Here is a 21,982-nt window from a genome sequence, read left to right as displayed (position 1 = left end):
ACAATTGAACCAATAATTGTGTTCAAATTTGTATTTTTTAATATATATATACGGGGTAGACGTGTAACTTTATTTGATTTTGACATCTTGAGATTATAGTTCAAGGCCATGTGTCTGATATCAGAGACTATCATTTTGTTAAGTAATTACAAAAAGTACACCTTAACTTGTGACGCCATTCTTCGATGGCGCACCGTCATGTTGAAGTCAAACTTTATTCAATTGAATAAGATCTGAGGATATTAATCCGCCATGCTTTCTTTGAGTGAGTATAGTAATTCCATTTTCATTTTTTGTATTACATAAAGCAATTAAAAAGTACTTAAACAAAATAATTTATATTCCTAGGTTTTATCGAAGAATGATATATTAAATGCTTTCTCTAAGAGGTTGGAATATTTTGTTGAATACCAGAAGCTAAAATTTCAAGAAGGGGCCATACTATGTATATTTTGAAATCTTTACAATTATTCTAATAATGTTTATAGTATAACCAGAGCTCCATCCAGCACTCTGACATATTTCACATGGGAAATGAAACTCTCAGCCCGATTTGACACAAAGCTGTAAGTACCGGAATCATTAGAAAAGAGAGTAATCTAAGTTCGTATACTATTTTACGTATTTAAGTATTTGTAGAAGTTTGCATTTGAGTGTAACGTTGAGTTGTTTTCTTAATATATACGTTCTTACTAGTTTTTACTAATCATATGATGTTGCTTTTCCAATAATTTAGCTGCATTAGTGTTACTCCTTCTGGGAACTATCGTCGTCGGTAAGTTTGTTGTAATTTGTTATTCTTTAAATTCCTTTGCGGTCTATTGCATTTCAAAATATTGTGGACCAGAAAACTAACCACTTATTGATTTGGTAAATGGTATGGGATACAGACTCACTCATTTATGCTGTAAAGACTTAAGTATTCTCCTTCGCTATTTCGAGGAAACAATGAGGACATTATAGTCACGATATGTATCATTGTTTTGATTATTGTTATAAATGCACTCATTAGCAAGGCATTAATACTGTGTGGTACCATGCAAACATGTATTTCATTATCTTACAAAGTCTGGTTAGAATGAAAACCTTTATCTTTATTTCTGCTGGAGTGAATTAGGCCTATCATATGATAAGTTAACTAAATGACCGAATGAAATAACATATCATTGTTGGTAATACCCTCTCTTTTCATTTGGTGACTAATTCCTCATGTTGTAACTTCATGACTCATGTTATTCTATTACCATTTTGTTCTTAGTAGTTATTAGTTGTGATATTTTATTCTCATGCCGTACTGTACACGTACTTTATAGGACCCCGTTGGAAATAAGCCTTTTCCGGCTTTCATGGGTTATCCTGTCAATGTATCTTCTCGTTTTCATTTTGCTTTATGTAAGCATTCAATGTACTATACTTGACGAATAAAATCAATCAATCAATCAATCAATCATATATCATCAAATACTTTGTAAATGGTTTTAATCTGCCCTAACGTGATAAAATACTCTTTTGAACCTGTGTAAGAAATCCAAATTATGAAAAACTCGATTTTGCTAAAGCAATCATAATCGACATGATCAATTTCATTTGCAATATGTCGAATAGAATAAATAAAATGGAAATTTAAAAAATCTAATATTTTATTCAGACGGGGCATCTCAATGTCGTAAGAACTGGCAGCAGTATAGTACGGCTTGCTACTATCTCAACAGCGATACACTGACATGGGAAAGTGCTCAGGCTTACTGCGAGACACAAGGCGGTCATCTGGCCAGTATTGCAGATAGCGGTGTTAATGGTCACGTGGCTGGGGTCATGAGTGGATATTCCAAGGCACACATCGGTAAGCATTAATATTTTTACAATTTGGACTGAAGAATGGCTCATTTAATTGAAACTGGCCCATTAACAAAATTGATGTGACGTCTGAATCATCACAATAATGTTACTTGTACAAGTTCTCAAGGGACTGAGGGCTTTCTCCCCTAACATTTAGGGTCTCTATAAATTGATGTCAGGAGTGGGATAGACCCATAGTTCTAAAACTAAACATGTCTAAAGAACCAGCCACTGAACAGAAAGGTCTCATATTCATAATCATTCTAATGGTATTTGCTAAGAGTGACTTTAACATCATTTTAGGGTGAAATAGTTGCTGCTCCATCATGATCTAACATATTCGTGTACCTATAATGACATTAGTCAATCCCACCGCTGCCACTAATGCAATTGTGGCTCATGCAGCCACTCATATTATAGAGCCTCAAAAGACTATTGTGTGTTTCTTCCATGCAGGTATAACTGACACTGATAGTGATGGAACGTGGGCTTGGTGGGACAGAAGCTCATTGAGTTATACAAACTGGAACTCTGGAGAACCGAATGGAAACTTTGAGACCAACTGTGGAGGGATGTACTCCAGTGGAACATGGGATGATTATCCCTGTACCACCAGTATGGTCAGCGTATGCAGGGGTAAGTATATTAGTTCATCACTGCATGCGTTTCATTACATGTAATGCAGGTATTGGAGATATTATAAACAATTAAATTAAACAAGTGGGGCAGTAAGCGAACATCAAGCCACGTGACTAAGATGATGTCCCAGTGTTAACACACAGAATCATAAATACCCATCTTATTTTAATGGAAAATAAATGGCATGATAAAGACGATAAATTGCAATCATAATATTCTTCTCAGGGAAAATTTCTTGTTACATTCGATCATTTTAGTATATTCAAAATAATAAAAGGAATAACTGGATATAAACATTGATTATCTTAATGAACCAAACACATGGGAAGATAGAACAAATGAAAGCTGGATAACCATTTATGATTGTATATTATCAGAGTAAAAATAGAATATAAATTCGTTTGCGATTTTCAATCCTTTTGGTAGCACCGATACAGTACACTGCAACGAAGACCGGTTGCACCTGTCCCTATGATTCGACCCGTACGGACTGTGCGTGCTGTGTGACGGGTGGAACACATTGTGGTCAACTGTACCCCAACGAGTGTTACTACTCCAGTTCCTCAGAGTGTGGAACTGATGCTAATGATCCCATTGATGGTTAGTTGATAATAGTGCCATTTTGTACCTCGCTGGAATTTGACTATGATTTTAATGACACAAACGCTAACATTTACTGAGAGTTTCGAGTTTTAACTAAACAGAAGTTTTGTAGGTGACATCGTAGTTGATCAAAGTTTCAGAAGCCGATATTTTGGGTCTTGTGCTCCGAGTCACTTCTGGAAAAATTCACAATACTACAGCTACATGCTATACGACATCAAAGTTTAGCAAGATCGAATTTCTGGACCTGGTAGACCTTCTGAAAACATGTACGGTTTAACAGACGACATATCCACGAAACCAAATGTTGACTAGATCGAATATCTAAGTCTTAGACTATTGGATCTTCTGAAAAATAGTATGCAGGTTTACCGAAGCCATTAAAGGTTGGAGATAAATATTAAGGTATTAAGGTTTTTTCTGACCTTCTCTCAACTATTCTGAACGTCCGTGGGATTGAAGCCCACAAAACTGAAGATTACAAGGATAAATACTTTCATCCTAGTACACCTTCCGACAACTTCTTCAAAGGTCAATGACACATAATATTATCATGCCCTTGATACTAAAGCATCCTCAGAAGAAATTTCTCAGTCTAATCGACTTTCTGCACACTACGCTGAAAGCCTACGAAATCGAAATTTTACAATGTCAAACACGAGATCTAGTGGACCTTGGGTATGCAGAAATCGGGTCTAAACCACCTGATATTATTCATGGGAATACAGGAGCGGATCTAGCTTTTTGCCAAGGGGGGGGGGGGGCTTAAAACACCGAACCCCCCCCCCCCCCTCCCTAGATCCACCCCTGGAATATCACGAGATTGGCGGCCCGATCATTCAACATTACCTGTAATTTCACAAAGTACTCTTCCGCTTCATAATTCCTATTTTGTTAATTGTATTTTATCTCACTCGGTGAAAACTAGATTGGCAGCTTGTAATGAAGGTGACGCGAGGATCGAGCATTAACGTCTATGACTTGTATACGGGAGCATCGACTTACAACGACGGCTCGACCACGGCTAACATTCTCACATCGACATCGGTAACATACAAGAGTTCTGAAGCGAATAGCTACGATACCAGCTCGCTTGAACAGGTATACATCTCTCGTCTTCAATTGCAGATATTTACGTCATTTTTTTAAAAATTACACTTGATTTAAATTATGTTCCCTGTTTACATCAGAGACGGGCTGGTAATAGGGGTGGGGTATGGTTCAGGTAGGGCTGCTTAATTTGTGGACGAGGGGGCAGTTGTTCAAAAAGAGTTATGTTTGCTTTGTATTATTTTTCTGCATGATATATTCCCAGTGGCATGTGTAAATAATGTCACTGTCATTATGCTTTGTCAATTTTGCATGGACTATGAATAAAAGACATAACATTCTCGTTTCTACCACAGATCAAGTTCGCTTACTATTCTAGCGGTGTTGAGGTCCGGAGCTTGACGTTCGACACATCAGGAACTAGTCGCACGTCCTGGTATCATACAAACTACATAAGCTATGCACCTTATACTGACATCTACACGGATACCAAGAACTACGAATCAATGGCAGGGTGAGAATCGATTAACGCATTACAAGGTCACTTTCAAAACAAAATTATATAACTTACATTAAAAGGGGGCGCAGACAAATTTATGGTGTTTGAGGGAAGTTTTTCTGGCCAAATTTGAAGGTATGGTGGTCAGATCAAGTGAGCTGACAAGTTGGCTGAAATGTAAAAATAGCCCCACCCCCGTAATTAGTAACACCACCACTGAATATGACACAATTGTGATGATGGATGATGATGATGATGGTGATGATGACGATGATGACGACGACCACGACGACAACAATAATGATGTATGCTAATTGTTATAAATGAAGACATTCGATTTTAATTGAATAATTGTTTATTGTAACACAGTACAGGCACTAGTGGACAGCGCAGATTCTTCATCAATCGCAACTACGGAGGTTGCTCTATCGATGCCGGTTGGGTCGTGGTCATTGACTACGGTACTAACCATGGATGTAGTTGGGATGGATACTACGGTACACCTTTCTTCATCTACAGTGCTGCCTCTACATATCAGACATGGGACTCGGGTACGAACAAAAAATTCTAATTGTGAATAAAGTTTGAAGAGGAGTAAATTATTTGCCAATATCAATTCGGATTCCTCGATAAATAAATGACGTCACAATATATAAATTTTCTTTTCATGAAGGAACGTTTTACGTCATGTGAGTAATCCTTAGCCAATCTATGCCTAGGAATTTTAGATATAGAATATAATTTGTAAGTCTAAGGTTAATTATGTGTAAGTCAGCCTTACTGATCTTTTGCCATTATGTTTTCCTTTCGACTTTGCTACATCAAAGTAATAGTATTTTCTTACCAACAATGCAGGAAGTAGAGGTTTCCCTGACACGGTTGCGTTTCTTCACAAGTACTATGGTGAGTACATCAACATATTAATAATATTTAAACTCGTGAAATATGAGCGGAGACGACGTCTGCTAGCCTAGAGGTATCTTGAGTGTTGTAATGTACAGGTATATACATTTATTTTAAAATGTTGAAACAAAATAGGAAATTAATACATTTTCGAATAACAAGAAAACGAGACGTTACTGTTCAAACTATGAATGTTCTACTTCCCCTCAGATAAAGAGTGAGAAAGTGGGAGAGAGAGAGAGAGTGAGAGAGAGAGAGAGAGAGAGAGAGAGAGAGAGAGAGAGAGAGAGAGAGAGAAGAGAGAGGGAAAGAGTGAGAGAGGGAGAGATAAATAGAGAGAGAGAGAGAGAGAGAGAGAGAGAATACGACAGGTAGACGAGAATATGAAGTATTTAATTAGGTTTGCGCTATGTAATAAAATAAAAGACACAAAATTTGATATACATTTATGTATTGTATAATGAGGAAACAATTTTGCAATGTCCATGTTCTTTATGTTTAGATGATGGGAATAATGACCAGACTATATGCGACTCTGGTTGGGCGCGGAACCGTAACGGTTGCTATAAACTCGTCGAATCGACGTCCAAATTTCGCGAATCCATGGCGGCATGTCGAGCTCTTCACGATGAAGCTGACTTGGTTAGCGTCTCTGATCAGGAAGAGAATGACTTCCTACTCAAGCTCTCTAGGTAGGTCTGTCAGGGGCGAATCCAGGATTCTGCATGCGAAGGAGGGGAGGGGGGGGGGTGACCAAAACAGACAATTAATGAGACATTTTTAATTTTTTTGTTTGTACTAGAATAATGGCATTTAAGTTTCAAAGTGATATGGGAAGGCTAGGGCGGATTTGTTTTGTATGCACCCCCCCCCCCCTACCACCACCTTCGAAACTGGGTCTGGTCAATAACAAATGAAAATATAATTTCTCAATTGAGGTAATTTATGAACTTCATAATTTGAGTAATACTTGAGTTATACTTGAGTTGCTCCTAGTACTATGCTACTATGCTTTTAGTGTAGGGTGGTTAATCAACCAGTAGCGCATCCAGGCCTCGGCCTGGACAAATTATATTGGAAATAATATATGGAAAGAAGTATATCCCAACTTCTGGCGCTCTTTGATTTTTAGCAAATAAACCACGTTTCACTTTCGGGAATAGTCTAGAGACTGCTGAAAAGGTGCTAAAAAGGAACAGCTGGAAATAAATGCGAGAAGGTGGAATGTTTCAAAGTTTTAAGCACTATTTAAGATATGTGTTTTTTGTTTGTTTTGTTTTTGTTGTTCTTATAGAAATACGGTATTTTGACAAAGTTATTGACAAACTTGGTTCCTCTTTTCTCATTTCATCGCTACAAGTCATGTTCAATCGTAATACGCATAGAATTTAAATTTTGCTTTTGTGTGTGATTAAACGTCTTAAGACGGACCTTCGAGACGAATACTTACTGGATAGGGTTCACAGACGTGGACGAAGAGGGAACGTGGGCCTGGTCCGATGGGTCGGTGGAGTCCTACACCAACTGGTATTCTGGAGAACCGTGTAAGTACGATGAGAGAGGGATAGGATGAAATTACATTGCCTATCCATTAGACGAATCAGATTTGTTCAAAGTAACAGTCTTAATAACATGATCAAAGAAGGCATGTAAACATATACACTCAGAACCGTGGTACCGTGTAGTAAAATAAATACATTGTATCACTGGCTGGATGAACATGGCATATTAGCTTACATTCAAGATATAAACACACGCACGCACGCGCACAAAAATGCACACCCGCACCTGCCCATAAAGATTACAAAATGCAAATGTTCTTTTCATCAACGAAATGAATCATCGTAACTAGGATTAGCCAGTTAAAAAGACATTGACGGTTCGTTTGCATTACGTTTTTGTTTACACGCAGCTGGTGGGACTGAAAATTGTGCCGCGCTACGCTGGAGTTCAGATGGAACGTGGAATGATGCTAAATGTTGGAGTTCATATGGTTACATCTGTAAATATCCTCTCAATAAAGGTGAGAAATTATAATTTCTACTCTTTTTTGACGCCGGCAAAACCATTTTCTTTGTCCATTACACCTATTATATGGCCTTGACGAAATCCCCTCACATTTACCAAAAAGGCTATTTCGTTTGATCGTTTTTTTTCTTTGTTTGATTGTCTGTTTTATCGTTTGTTTGTTTGTTTCTTTGTTTGATTGTTTGTTTCTTTTTTGTTGTTTATTTGTGTAATAAGTGAGGATATAATGTTTGCCATAATTGATTAATATATATTTTCGCGTATGCCTACGTGGTATTTAAATGATGGTATCTTAATGTTCGTGGCAATTTCCCAAATCCTTGCGTGTTTTTAGAAATGAAGAGTAAAATCTGAGGTTTGCTTTGACATGCACCTTCTTATCTTACAGTGTCATGTGCAGATTGGAAACGTAAAGGCTACACATCGAGTGGATACTATACCATTGATCCTGATGGTAGAAACACCGGTGTCGAACCATTCCGAGTATATTGCGATATGACGACGGATGCTAGCACAGGTAAAGTATTGGGTGTTAGGCAGGTATACTTCTATGTACCGTGGGGAGAGGGTGGGCGGGATGAAGGAGGGTGAACGCCCGCGGTCCCCCTACTAAGGAAAACAAGAAATTTTATGGTTTATAATCGTAACTCATAACGATTATTGATCTCTTGATATGAGGCTATTCTTAGGGTCTTGCCAAAGGAAAATAAATAAATGCCATGCCAAAACCTGAATCTATAACCTTCGCATCTTCAGTCAATCAAGTGGTAAACCATCCGTGCATGAAAATGAATTTCATTTTCCTTTTTTTTTTTTTTAGATATTACGATTATGTACCACAATACGAATTTCTGCAAATGAAAATGTTCATAGTGTCTAGCCAAAGTGAAGGTACTCGAATATATGACCTTCAAATCTTCAGTCCGCCAAATTTCAAACCACTCGACAAAGGCTCATTAAAGTGAATATCAAACTTTTTTTCTCCAGGCATTACGATGATGTCCCATCAGGAGGAATATCGATCACTAATTACTGGATATGAGAGCGCTCGAAGTGGGTCACGATCAATCCGTTACGGAGATCGAAGTATCGCTCAGGTTGCCATGACAGCAGATATCAGTTCATCGTGTTCTCAATACATCAAGGTAAGATAATAAATTAAATCGGCACATTTCAGTTCATAGTTCAAATTTTAAACAATTTAAAAGTAACTTTGCTAGAGCCTTTCTTTTTGTGTCTCTTTCACCCTGTGGAATTAATCAAATCGCTCTTTTCTCTTTTTTAATCCTGAATCATAACTTTTCCCCTCCTGTTTTCATGATTAGAAGTACGGGAATTTTATAATTCTGTTCTTCATTTAGATTGCTAGAAATACAACCAGTTCAAGATAATTATTTAATATATTTCACATTATTGTTATAACGGGTAAAGCTTACGAGAAAGTATGAAGGGGAAAAATGTACGTAATAACATGGCAACAAAATACATCAATATTTTGTAATGTGTTCAACGCAACGTGTCCAAATCGATTTCTTTTTCGGAGATATGATACAGATCATTACTATGTGTTTGTTTTGTTTTCTTGGATTATAGTACGAATGTCACGGTTCCTATATGACTGGCTATACCGCCTGGTACGACAGAGATGGCAACCAGAAGAATTACTGGGGCGGTGCCACGACTGATAGCGGACAGTGCGCTTGCGGGAACTCTGGTGAGTCCCTGAATTATTTTCATATTTCGTGAGTTATACCCTGAATTATTTCAAAAGTTATGCACATATTTGACCTATGTCAAAAATACGTCAAAATCTATGAAAGATACTTTCTCTATTTGGGCTTAAATATTGCTCCATCGGCACACTTACACTGACAATGATCTGTCCCGCTTGTACCGAGCTGGACGTGCATAGGTAGGCCTACCGCTAAATCTACCTACGCAGGTGCTGCAACCTCATCTTCCGTATCAATTTCATCCTCAAAATCACTACTCTGACAATATTAAGAGTCGTCACTGTCTTTCGCGTGATCTCCTAGTGTTAGTGCACGAGCCTCCTCGGCTGTAGGCCTATATGTTTTCTTGCCGTTTTCCATGGATTTTTCCTTTTTTTCTTCGATCAAAATTCCCGGACAATGACGTACATGTATCTAATCACCTGATCAAAAATGGGGTCGCCCAAACTTCAAGCCGAGCTGAAAAGAAGTTACGTGATATGAGGCCGGCCTTTCGGGTTATTTTACTTTGTCGGCGAGGCCGGAGCAGTGAGCACTATTTTTTACTCCACCCCCCCCCTTGAGCAACAACAAAAAGGTTAAATTGTGGTTACCATCTATTTTTTTTTTTTTTTTTTTTTGCTAGGGGGTAGGAGCCCGTGCCCCGAAGCCCCCACCCTAGATCCGCCACTGCAACTATGTACATAAGAGATATGAGACTTTAAACTTGCGATTGATTAGGATCAATCGCAACTCTGTAGAAGTCCGGGCCCTGATCACGATAAAGGGAAACAGAAATGCATCACCGGCCCCATGTATTTATGCATTGACTTTTAATCGTCTCAATCCTCAGGCACCTGTACCAACGGTCACCACTGCAACTGCAATACCAACGACAATAACTGGAGAGAGGACTCGGGGTATCTTACCGATAAGACTACCTTACCGGTCACTGAAATGAGGTTTGGTGATACAGGAGACGCCAGCGAGTCAGGGTACTATACACTAGAACCCCTTTACTGCAAGGGAGATGAATCTTGTAAGTTTGTTACAGAATGACTAAGAAAAACGGATTGCAGTGACATACCAATCATTGGAAAATTAACCCCCAAAATTGTTAAGAGAATTAAATGTAAATGTGAATCGTGTTTTTTAAATATAAAACCCTTTTGTTGACGAATGTATATATATATATACCCATATTCATAGATTAGTCTAATGAGAGATGAACAAATATGCCAATGGAAATGTTTCAGGGGGCGAGAATATATTTTGCATTTAACTAAAAATATATTTCTTAAATATGAAAGGAACAGCCATTGCACTTATACAAATATGTCTAAAAGTATAGGGCTTACGAAATGTTCGTAATAATTCATTTCCTAATATTTTTAACAAACATACGCTGAATTATAAAATGATTTAATAGATAAGTATCAATATTCATTTCACTTCCAAATTATATTTAACTCCTTTATACAGACATCGTCACTGACCGTACAGATTTCATGTTAATCAGAGAGAGGCATCTATCGGGTTATAACAATGACCATCAGTCAGGTCTCACCGTCAACCAGTGCGCCGCCGCCTGTGTGGCCGCTACGAGCTTCTTGTGTCGCTCTTTCGACTTTCATCCATCAGATGGCGGTTGCTATTTGAGCGAAGAGAATGATCAAACCGTCACCACCACCAGCGGGGCTGACTACCATCTCCTTGTCCGAATAAGTGAGTCAAATATATGGGGGGGGGGGGGCACGGGTAGCACCTCCATTAAACTTGCCCCACATCTAGTGACCCCCTGTGTGGTGCTTTCTGTTTTTTAAATGGTCCCCGTTGATCTTGAAACCCTGTGAATGAGAAATCCGCGGTTGATCTTAATGAGAAAAAAAAGTAAAACCAAAGCGAAAGAATCTGTTTTGTTCCTATGTGTCAAAGTGGATGTCATCCATATTGCTCCGATTGTCTAATTTTCGCTCGCTGGAACATTGCCAGCACAAACCACTGACCCCTACCTCCTGGACGGATCATCGCCCATTCCCTTTCACTATACGTTACGTACTAAAAGGCTGTATTGTCTTACCTCGGCAAAATGTTTACTTTTACTAAATGGAAAAATTACGGTGGGAGGTTGGATGAAATGAACATAATGAACCAAGCAGAAGTGATCTATGATAATTCATGCTTCTTATGCTTCGTGTGCTTGACCTATAATCTGAAAATCGCTTGGCAAACTGAGTCCAAAGTTCGACTTGTTTCACATGTGTATTATAGGCAATGACGAGCTTGCAACCTATTTTGATCAAATTACGGTGGGTGAACTTTCAAAAGTCAATGAGACATGAGGGTTCCAATGAAAGAGCTAGTGATAACGTAAGTCGGGGTGGATGTGCTTTTCGTTTAAACAAAACAAAAAAAGAATTTTTAACGATTTTTTGGGTACAATTCCATAGGCTAACATGTATGGCTGCTGACTCTGACGATAGGGGGCGTTGTGAAATAAGACTAAACGGAGCTATATGTTTTTTGATAATGTTATGTATTTTCACTCTGTTGCAATATGATGGAAAGTATAACTTTTTTTTGTTAATGTGTAGTCGACGTCTTTTTACAGGTTTATTTAAAGAACTATAAGAAGAAGACAAAAATTATCTATTCTTTTTCTTTTTCTTTTTCAGTGGACCCCATGGTAGATCCTTATTTAGGTAAGCAACGTATTCTGTTCAAAATCATTTTTCTCTATAGATGATTGAAGAAAAAAAACTCATTGATAAATATCTTTTAAGGTATAATAGTCGTAATTGTGCCTGCAACAATCATACATGATAGGCTAAAATATATGATATATCAACAATGAATATGATGATAATACCCTTCGTTTTGCATTGATACGAAAGCCCATAAGTTCGAGGAGGTATTTTTCCGGGGGATGGCAGGGCCCTGGGAACGATTTTTTCACCGGGAGTGCTGAGATATAGGCCTATACCGTGTGAGTCAAAAAAAAGTACCATTTTTGTGTGGTATGTGTTTACGCTTGGATGGACTGGAGGCATTGTTTGCGAGAGTGCAAAAATCGACTTGCGCCAAAGTGAATCTTCAGTATGTATTATGTTGGGATCAACGGAGTGAGAGAATGAATTGAATGTATCAAATGAAATGCATCTTATATTTTTTGTGCAAAGGGCAAAGTCACACACACCCACACACACGCGCACAAATGTTCGTTAATATTTGATATTCGTTATTTTTATATGTGTGGCATGATTAATTTTTTTAGGGATGTTAGTTGGATCTGCAAAGACCAAATTAATACCGAAATCCCAATTGTTTTATTCAAACATCACATAAGCAACTTTGGCGCAAGTCGACTTTTGCACTCTCGCAAACCATGCTTCCTGTTCATCCAAGTGTGAACACATACCACACAAAAATGGTACCAAATGATTTGGGATAAAACGCTCTTTCATAATATGTATAATAATTTACTGTTCATAGATGATTTTTTAAATAATTATCAATTTTCTAGGTGTAAACTTTTTTTGGACTCATATTCTTCTTCTTCTTCATCTTCTTCTTCTTCTTCTTCTTCTTCTTCTTCTTCTTCTTCTTCTTATTCTTCTTCTTCTTCTTCTTCTTCTTTTTCTTCTTTTTTTTCTTCTTCTTCTTCCTCTCCTTCTTCTTCTCCATCTTTCTTTCTTTTTCTAAGTCATTATGTCAAGGTGCATTTTCCCGTCTAATATGTTCGTCTAATTGATCTTTGTGAAGACTAAATAGTTTACAGAGGTGTAATAGCAACCTGACCTTCCTGCCCACAAAGCGCGTAGCTAGGAATTTATTATAGGGGGGCGGTAGTAATCACGCAAAGCGCGCTCCCTGGGAGAGGGGGTGGGTGCAGGGAGAGAGGAATTTCATTAAATTATTAGAGAAAGAAGACGATTCGTTGTACCGTTCTCGACTTTTTGCTCCTTTTCTTCCTTCGTCCTCTTCATTTTTTTTCTCTTCTCTCTCTCTCTCTCTTTTTGGGGGCCGGCGTTTTTTGGGGCGACCACCCCCACCTCCCCCCTGGCTACGCGGCTACCTGCCCAATATCGTCTAACCATAATTTGCATATATCCAAATTATCCCTTTTATCCATGGTTTCCTTGGCAATTTAAGAAATGTAATATTTTTCTTTGTAGAGTCAAACAGTTGTTCAAACGGATGGCTACAGCGGGGTTCTTACTGTTATAGACCCTACCATGGATTATATACTTGGCTCAATGCAGAGATATATTGCCAACAGCAAGGAGGTGAGTGCTGTATAATAGTGTGACTCTCTCAAAGTTAATATCAAATAATGTATCTCGTAATTAATATCAATAATGGCAACACTTCGGTCTTATTTACCCAGGGTAGCCATATCGGTTTTAAAAAAAATGCTTTTCCTCGGGCCCTGTAAGTGTTATTACTACAGCATCGCCAGGAACCCATTTAATACAATTTGTCCAAGGATTTAAGCACCCATTAAGGATCTATCCTGGGCCATGTTTTTTATTAATATTTTTTTCAATAACAAGTATCTATAACAAATTTGTTCACAGCCAATCAAATGCAAGGATTCAAGTAGCTTAAAAAGTTATTGTAACTTGTTATAGATAACAAGTTTTTTTGAACAGGGCCAAAGACCTCTCTTATATTCAAGAGTATTCACCGATAACCACCATACTCTGATCATTCTCCTACAATAGCTCCCTCTTCGGGTGACCCAGAAAAAAATGTCCAGCGTACTAAGTTCACCACCAATATTTGAGTATCTTCCAACTTTCGTGAAGAAAAAATTGTCATAAGAGCAAAATAAAAAAACCTTTTAAAAAGAATTTCATTTCGTTTAAATATCTAGTTATAACTTTTTAAAAGATAATGTAATTGAATAATTATACGTTTTGTCCCAATAACGCATTTATTTCCTTAATATGGAAATCTTAAAGACACAGCCAGAGAGTAAATTGCTCTTATTTCTTGCCATGTTTCATTTTCTAGGTCATCTCGTGACCCCATCAGATTTAGACGAGTATGACTATGTAAAAAGAATATTTAGATGGGCACAGAGGGCTGTCACTGTATTCTGGATTGGACTAAATGACATCGAAGAAGAAGGTACGTATTTTTCGTCGAAAAAAACTGAATTAAATGACATAGCTGTACTAGTCGTAAATTGCTTGATTTAGCAAACATTCAAAGAAATGTGCTAACACATAAATGAGTGGTAGAGTAAAAGACTTTCTTTAGTCTCCATTTCATTTTTTCTGTCACCCTTTCAATTACTCGCTGTTTGATTTGAGATATTCTTCAAAAGTTACATTTTTTACATTAAACTATAAAGCGCTCATAGGAAGTATATCTTTTCTTCTGTCAGTATTATCTGTATAATGTTACGATAGCAATCGTATAATTTATTTATTTATTTTATAATCATTACTTTTATCGTTATCTTTATTGTTGCCAGGTACGTGGAAGGATGCGGAAGGTAATGACGCAGTTTACACAAACTGGAAAAGCGGAGAACCAAATGGAGGAATCAGTGAAAACGGGGTTCTCATGTATGTATTCTCGTCGGATGAATACATTGATTCAACAGTACAGACTGGACAACATTTCTTCTGCAAAGAGGCCATAGGTAAATAAAGGACACTAGGATTGCACTTGATAATTTACTAATATATTAGTAGAATGTTACGTATGCTTCTACAGAAATGTTGACATATGATATTGTTCTGAAAGACTGAAATGTTGATAATACCCGAAATAGCACAAACTGATTTGTCGAAAGTGGATTCTATTTAAAGATATTAATCTAACATGAGATTTTAGCTAATTTCGAGGGCATTCTTTAATTGGTTTAGAAATAATTTATCATTGATGCTTGATTTACACCCCGTTTCATTATAATTTGTATGAAATAAAAAGTTGCAATGATTGAAAATAAGCTACTGAAACCATTTAATTGTATTAGATGTGAGCACACTTGCCATATAATTATCACTCTTGTTATTGATAACACGTTGTGTGAACCAGAGCCCGTTCCATAAAACTAATCTGATATCAATAACAAATGATAAATTCCTATGACAAATTTGCTCTCAGCCAATCAAATGCCATGATTTCAGTAGCTTATACAAAATATTGTAACTTGTTAATGATTCATGAAACAGTGTCCTGGGCCATGTTTGGTGGCAGCGGTGGGATTTTATTGTAAGGAGTTTGGTGTAGAAATAATTTGGTATACGACAACACTTCAGTACCTGCTTCATAATCGAAGCGAGTCGAATTAAATAGAGGCGTGGCGTGGATCAAGACTTCGAGGGGACGCAATCAAGGGAGGGGGGGGGGGGGGCGGGAGTCTAATGGATGAAATGCGAGGTAAGCAAGGACAAATTTATGAAGGGGGAGGTGCTGAGGGGTCGTATCCTAATTTTGTTCACATTCCATTTCCCATCTCCCTGTCCTTTTTCTCTCTTTCATCCACTCACACACACTCACACACACACACACACACACCCACACACGCACCCACGCGTACGCACGCACATACGCGCACGAACACACACACACGCACACACACACACCCACTCTCTCTCTCTCTCTCTCTCTCTCACCGATCTGGGTAATCTCCGAAAATAAAACGGAAAAGATTGTAAGTAAGTAAGTAGAAAAGTACCACATTGAGAGAAATTGTCGCCGAGCAAATGCAAAGCCCATTAAAGTGTTATCATTAAAGGTACTATGTCCCTTTTGCAGCTAACCTCAAATTCTGTAGAACTTTGCAGGAATTATGAATATTTAATGTATTTCCTATCTGTGAAATATATACGTTAGCAGTGTCCTCATATTCAAATTATGCAAGGAAACCCGTTTACTTGCTAGACTTCACTGTTAGACACTATTGAGTGACTGACTGGCTTTTTTTCTCCTTTGGTAATAACATACATGAAAAGAGTTGTAAAGGGTACATGAACATTTGTCTACATCAATAACCCACTTCTTGTGATGGCCAAGATTAAACTGATTGAATCTTTTCGCAGCATAAAACGTATGACCATTTGTTACAATTGTCTGAAAATCAAGACTATTACTTTTGGGCTCTATAGCCCTAAAGTCGATTTGTCAACTAATAGTCGTTATTTTCCCACTTGAAGACATTTCCAAGCCCCACCTTTTTTAGGGAAGTTCTAAATTAGTATTATCTTTCAAATGCAGTTGGAATTTAACTTTTTCATTTTTTTGGCCTGCAAATGGGACATAGTACCTTTAAAGCATGACATCATTAGGTTTATCTTTGCCCTATTTAAGATTCTCAATTTTGCGTATTTTCAAAACAACCTTCGTTTTAGTTGATTTTAGGAATGCCCTGTGAAGCGCACATGACTATCTTTAGGCTGCATTTCGAACGTATATTATATGTCTAAATTAATTTTTTTTTATTAATCAACGATTTTTTAAAATATTTTTTTTTGTGTGTAAATGTCATCTGAAATTAAATAAAAAATTCCCCGTTTGTTTTTGACGTACTATCAAATAACTATTTGTTATAATCTAATTTTTCTCTACAGGAGCAGGAGTTATTGCCCAGCCAACCACTCACCCGCTGTGTGATAGCAGCGACTGGGCCTGGGATGACCATAGCTGCTACTTCTTTGGAACTAACACCAAGTCTTGGTCTGATGCGCAGGACTACTGTCAGGATCTAGGAGGAGACTTGGTAACCATAGAAACCGAGAGAGAATTCAATTTTTTGGTCGACCATTATCGCTATCGGTATTCAAACAGGGGATTTTGGATCGGACTCAAATACATGTCAGATGGTTAGTATTACCATTTCTATTTTGTATCATCATCAATCAGATAATTTGTGGAAAAATCAATTTATGCTGTTTCCTTCAGATTCTATGTCATCTAACTGAACAATAACTTGATATGACCATCTTGCTCTCTCTCTGTGTCTGTCTCTCTCTCTGTGTATATCTTCATCTCTCTTTCTCCCCCTCTCTCTTTCTCTATCTCTCCCTCTCTCTCTCTCTCTCTCTCTCTTTCTTCTCTCTCTCCCTCTCTCTCTCTCTCTCTCTCTCTCTCTCTCTCTCTCTCTCTCTCTCTCTATCTCTTCTGCATCTGTAGGAACATACCGATGGGAGACTGAGATCTCTGAGTACCCATCAGATGGTTCGCAGTGGGACAGCGGCAAGCCTGACGGGGCAGCATCGGGGCAGCATTGTGTCGAGTTCTCCGCAGCTCAGAGCTATAACGACGAAGACTGCTCGACAGCTTTGTACTACATCTGTGAAAAAGATACTCGTAAGCCATCGGTTTTATTCTACTGTAGATGAGCTTTATTCTCCAAGATATTTTTTTTTATTTATTTGTTTTTGTAAATTGCTATAACATTCTATTTTTTCTGACATACCCAAGACCTGGGAATTCTTCTCTGTAGATTGTCAACATTCAAGTTTTCACACGTGCCATCTAACCTTCCCGGCTTCACAGCTAAATATCTTTATGCTGATAATGCTGAACATTTAAATGTTGTTCAGTCCAGCAAAAAATCTGTAGGACAGAAGATTCTTTTTATCTTTAATTTCATCTTGACCTATAATGAGGTAAATTATGTTATGTTGTACTCTGAATACACTTCTAACATGAGACTTTCAAGAAATCAAGTAAAAGGTAATACAAAGTTTTGGTATGGGATCATGAATTTGGTTTAAATGAACATATTATAAGCATAATTCGATTTTACAATATACAATGATCGTTGTCGCGGTTGAAATCGAGTCCAAAATGATGACATTGTACATAATAAACTCTTTATGTTGTATAGCGCCCTCTCAAGACTGATATTACTTTAGCTTTAAAACGATGTTTCTGGATTACAATCGACCACTTTGCTATTCCCGTTAGAAAATTATATATCAGAACTGCATATTCTGAGATTTGCATGGTCGCAGCTACCATGGAATGGCCTAAGGCGCTATTTGAAATATTTGAAATTTACCGGGAGCACCGGTAAATGTTTGATTATTCAATTTCTCGAAAGCAGAAGTGTTTTAGGGACTAACTTTTCTAGTGCTTATAATACATCCACGGGGCATCCAAATATATCAATTTTTAAAACAATTACTATACATCCAATTTTAAAAAAATTCCCAAAACTTTACATTACCTTTAAGGCCAAATTTTATACCCTAATTTATAGAAAGTTTCCAGATTACGAAATATATCACTGTCATATTCGCAAATGTCACTAGCTTTCTTATTTTTTTTAAAAGTTTATGTACGTGTGCATCAATGTTCTCGTTACCCTAGTCCCGACATCCTATCCACCATCCTTCAGCCTCGATGTAAGAGGACCCACCGCTATACTCCTCTCCTGGAGCGCTCTACCACAGGCTCAACAAAACTCGGATATCACGGGATATTACGTAAGTATCGTCCTTAGCGTAGTGAGCACTATTTTTTTTCCCTTCTTTTTTTTGCCCCCGGAAATTTGAAAATCGTGCCGGCCGCTATTTTGCCCTACCCCCCCCCCCCCTTGGTCAAAAAAGAGGAAAATGTTCGTGTTTTATTTGGCAGGGGGGCAGGGCTCGCTGTCTTCACCCCCTGTATCCGCGCCTTGGTTGTCCTGAGCTTTTCCTGGGGGAGTTTCCCTCGTGTAGTTGTTTTATGGGGCGTTTGCTCTCTAGTAATTAGTTGTCCACTACGGAATAGTTGTCCGGGGGAAGTTGTCCGGGGGCTGGGGCAGTCATTCCATGTGAATCATCTTTCCGCGCCGTTGTGCGTGGATAATTGTCCTGGAGTAGTTGTTCTGTGAGGTGAGGTATTTGTCGTATAGGGAGTGCTTGCGTTTATGGAGGAGTTTTCTGGGTAAAGTTTCTCCAGGGGCTAATTTGTATATGGGGCAGTTGAGGGGCACTTGTTCAATATTAACATGGCGAAGTAGCCTGTCCTGCTATATTCGTCTTAGAGTGCAATGTTCCTTCCCAGCGCAGTAAGTTGGTTGGGGTGGTTATCCTGAGATGCAGTTGTCCTGAAGGGAAAAGCTGTACAGGGAATGTTCTCAGGAGTCTTATTGCCATTTTGAGGTATCACATTGAGTCGTGGTTGGTGGGTTGCTATCTAATATTGACTTATTGTCCAATCATGACTGCCGGCTCCTGAACTCAACAAAGATTCTAAAAATATGGTGATCTACAACAACAACACCCATTTAAGAGAAGGAGCATCCACTAATAAATCTTCAATTAATCAATTTTGTTTATCAGTTTCATTTCCTAGTCACACTGCCATACCGACTCCAAACTGCCCGATAACCTTGCCATTCTGAACGATGTCATTTATTGTCAGGTCTGTGTCCTGTCTGGTGTTGGTTGGTCTCATAGGCGGGGGTCGGTGTGACAGGAATATCATATCACTCTCTAAAACATGTTTATGTCTTAACCACTTCTCGAACTATTGAACATTCTAGATTCACTACTGGCCGAGAAACAAGCAAAATACGAACAACGTCACGATTGACGTCACAGGTCTGAGTACCTACACGTACCACCTAACGGGCATCGCAGCCGACACCACCTTCGAATTCATCATCCAGGCTTATACCGAGCAGGGAGTCGGACTAGAGACTGATCCACCCATCAATGGCACTACAGAGGTGGCATGTGAGTTTATCTTGGGTCTATATTGATTTGATTCAAGCCGTATTTAAACTTAAAGCGTACTGTCCAACATTTTGACACAGTCATGAATGTTGAATTTTCAAATATGGTGTCTTACCATGTAAACAAACTATGTTATAAAATGTAAGAATATATGTGTCCTAAGAAATCATATTAAAAGCATTGTGTAGCACTCGAGTCGTTATCTACTTTAACTGAATACCATCCAAAAAAAATCATCTTTGAATTAAAGTTAGGTGTTATTTCTTAATATTTCTTTCATAAATTATTCATAATGTATACGTTGTGTTCCATTTTATTTCTCTCTTTTTTAGTTGTGCGTAACTCTGAGAGCCGCAAAGCAAACTTTATCCTGAAGAAGAACTACCGTCTAAAAAACCACGCCCTCTACGAGCTGGAGGCATACACCTTGTCTGAATGTACCAACCACTGTTTGAAGGATGCTGGTTGTATTTCCGTCAACTATCACAAGTTATCTCGCGCACCAAGAAAGCTTTGCGTTCTCAACCGAGCATCACATACAACCAATGAGGATGACTTGGTGGCTGATCGAGATTACATGTATGGATCAATAGACGGACTGTAAGGAAAAATGGAAGTGAAAAGAAATTAAGAGACACTTGGGATTTAATAAATTCTTATTGCATGAAACAACATGTTTTGTGCTGCAATGAGCGATAAACGACAAATCTGGGTACGAATCCAATGATTCATTTAAATTTACACAATTTTTTCTCACTTTTTTGCAATTAAAGTTTCGCTGTAAATTGAATTTATCCTATCGTCGAAAGTCATGATTTTAATTTTTTTAGAAAGGAGAGATATTTGTGTTGCCTCTATAACTAAACAGAAGCGGCCTTGCTTCTTTTATTTATTTTAAAATCTAGATAAAGATCAATGCATTTGTAGCCCAATAGTTGCCTTGTTGGAAAGTGCTTTTGTATCCACAACACAAAACTATTATATTAGCTTAGCTAATAAATCCTCCCTCTCTCTCGCATAGTGCAACCGCAAGCCTACTGTATAGCTAAAATATATCATACAGTGCTAGAGAGTGAACAGAGAGGTGCATAAGGGGAGTTTGGATGGCTCCTTGGTTCATGTTCCTAAGAAGCTGGTGACATCGTTCATACACAAAGCTGAACAATCACCCTCATTCCGCGCACACCCTCACTGCTCACCTGTACATACTGTACATATCGGGACATACCGTCACAAGTACAAGTTTCACCGACATCCCATTGAAATACTTGTCATCATGACTATTCCATGAAACGCTGCTCTGATCGCCATTCAATCAATGTTGTACCATCCAAAGTGAAATGAGAAGGCACATCTAAGAGCATTTTGAACAAGTGGGATCGAATGTGCACAGTGATTGAGAAAGTTGTAACATAACACGGGTTATCTGTAAAATCTAGAATATTTTTTGTTATTTATCCTCGAAAAGTAAATTATTTGTAAATAAATAAGTGAGAAATATCGAGACAATGAATAAAAGATATCTATGCAATCATAGTAACTCTGACATGAATACTATCTTATCCTATCTTCTTGACTGGTTGACCATTTGGATTGAACGTAGAATGGCATTTATAAAGGAGTGCTTAGCAAATAGCAATTTCTTCCAATTGTAAAATCACTAGACGACTTTTCAAAAATAAAAACAGACTTAATATGAAAAGGACGAGAATGAAAGCATATTTGCAGCTGCATGATATTAAGGGAGAAATAAACAATATGAATAGTGTGTACATGTTGTAAAAGACGAGAGGGGACCGAAAGAAGAGAGAGAGAGAGAGAGAGAGAGAGAGAGAGAGAGAGATGACGCTGATGATGATGATGATGATGATGATGATGAAAGGGAGGGGATTAAATAGAAAACAGTGATAGAAAGTAGTAATTAGGTGAAAAGAGAGTGGATAGACAAAGAACGAGAGAGAGAGAGATAGAAAAAGAGAGGAAAGATATAAAATGATCTGAAATAAGAGAAAATTATAGTGTAA

General features: G+C 37.9%; 1 protein-coding gene across 1 annotated transcript; it reads left to right on the top strand.

Annotated features, from left to right (window-relative positions):
- The first annotated feature begins 163 nt into the window (after positions 1–163).
- On the top strand, positions 164–21,498 carry LOC756394 (macrophage mannose receptor 1). The gene is made up of 26 exons (XM_030986087.1): positions 164–265; positions 737–775; positions 1,649–1,843; positions 2,296–2,475; positions 2,905–3,078; positions 4,010–4,182; positions 4,488–4,645; positions 5,000–5,181; positions 5,486–5,533; positions 6,036–6,225; positions 6,959–7,077; positions 7,446–7,556; positions 7,950–8,078; positions 8,549–8,706; positions 9,155–9,275; positions 10,127–10,312; positions 10,756–10,998; positions 11,949–11,975; positions 13,449–13,559; positions 14,290–14,406; positions 14,756–14,926; positions 16,860–17,111; positions 17,422–17,598; positions 18,607–18,722; positions 19,766–19,958; positions 20,291–21,498. Exons 1-26 carry the CDS (start codon positions 253–255, stop codon positions 20,560–20,562), a joined length of 3,855 nt encoding a protein of 1,284 aa, XP_030841947.1. The 5' UTR covers positions 164–252; the 3' UTR covers positions 20,563–21,498.
- The last annotated feature ends 484 nt before the right edge of the window (positions 21,499–21,982 follow it).

The sequence above is a fragment of the Strongylocentrotus purpuratus genome, unplaced genomic scaffold (genome assembly GCF_000002235.5).
Source record: "Strongylocentrotus purpuratus isolate Spur 01 unplaced genomic scaffold, Spur_5.0 spur5_scaffold_15, whole genome shotgun sequence".
Lineage (NCBI taxonomy): Eukaryota > Metazoa > Echinodermata > Echinoidea > Camarodonta > Strongylocentrotidae > Strongylocentrotus > Strongylocentrotus purpuratus.
The sequence above is the reverse complement of the archived record's forward strand: the minus strand, read 5'-3'. Positions and strand labels throughout refer to the sequence as shown.

Bases quoted from the DNA above. Each gene is read 5' to 3' on its own strand.
- LOC756394 (XM_030986087.1), top strand. The intron at 8,079-8,548 runs GTAAAGTATTGG...TTTTTTCTCCAG, and splicing joins GACGACGGATGCTAGCACAG to GCATTACGATGATGTCCCAT. The intron at 14,927-16,859 runs GTAAATAAAGGA...TTTTCTCTACAG, and splicing joins CTTCTGCAAAGAGGCCATAG to GAGCAGGAGTTATTGCCCAG.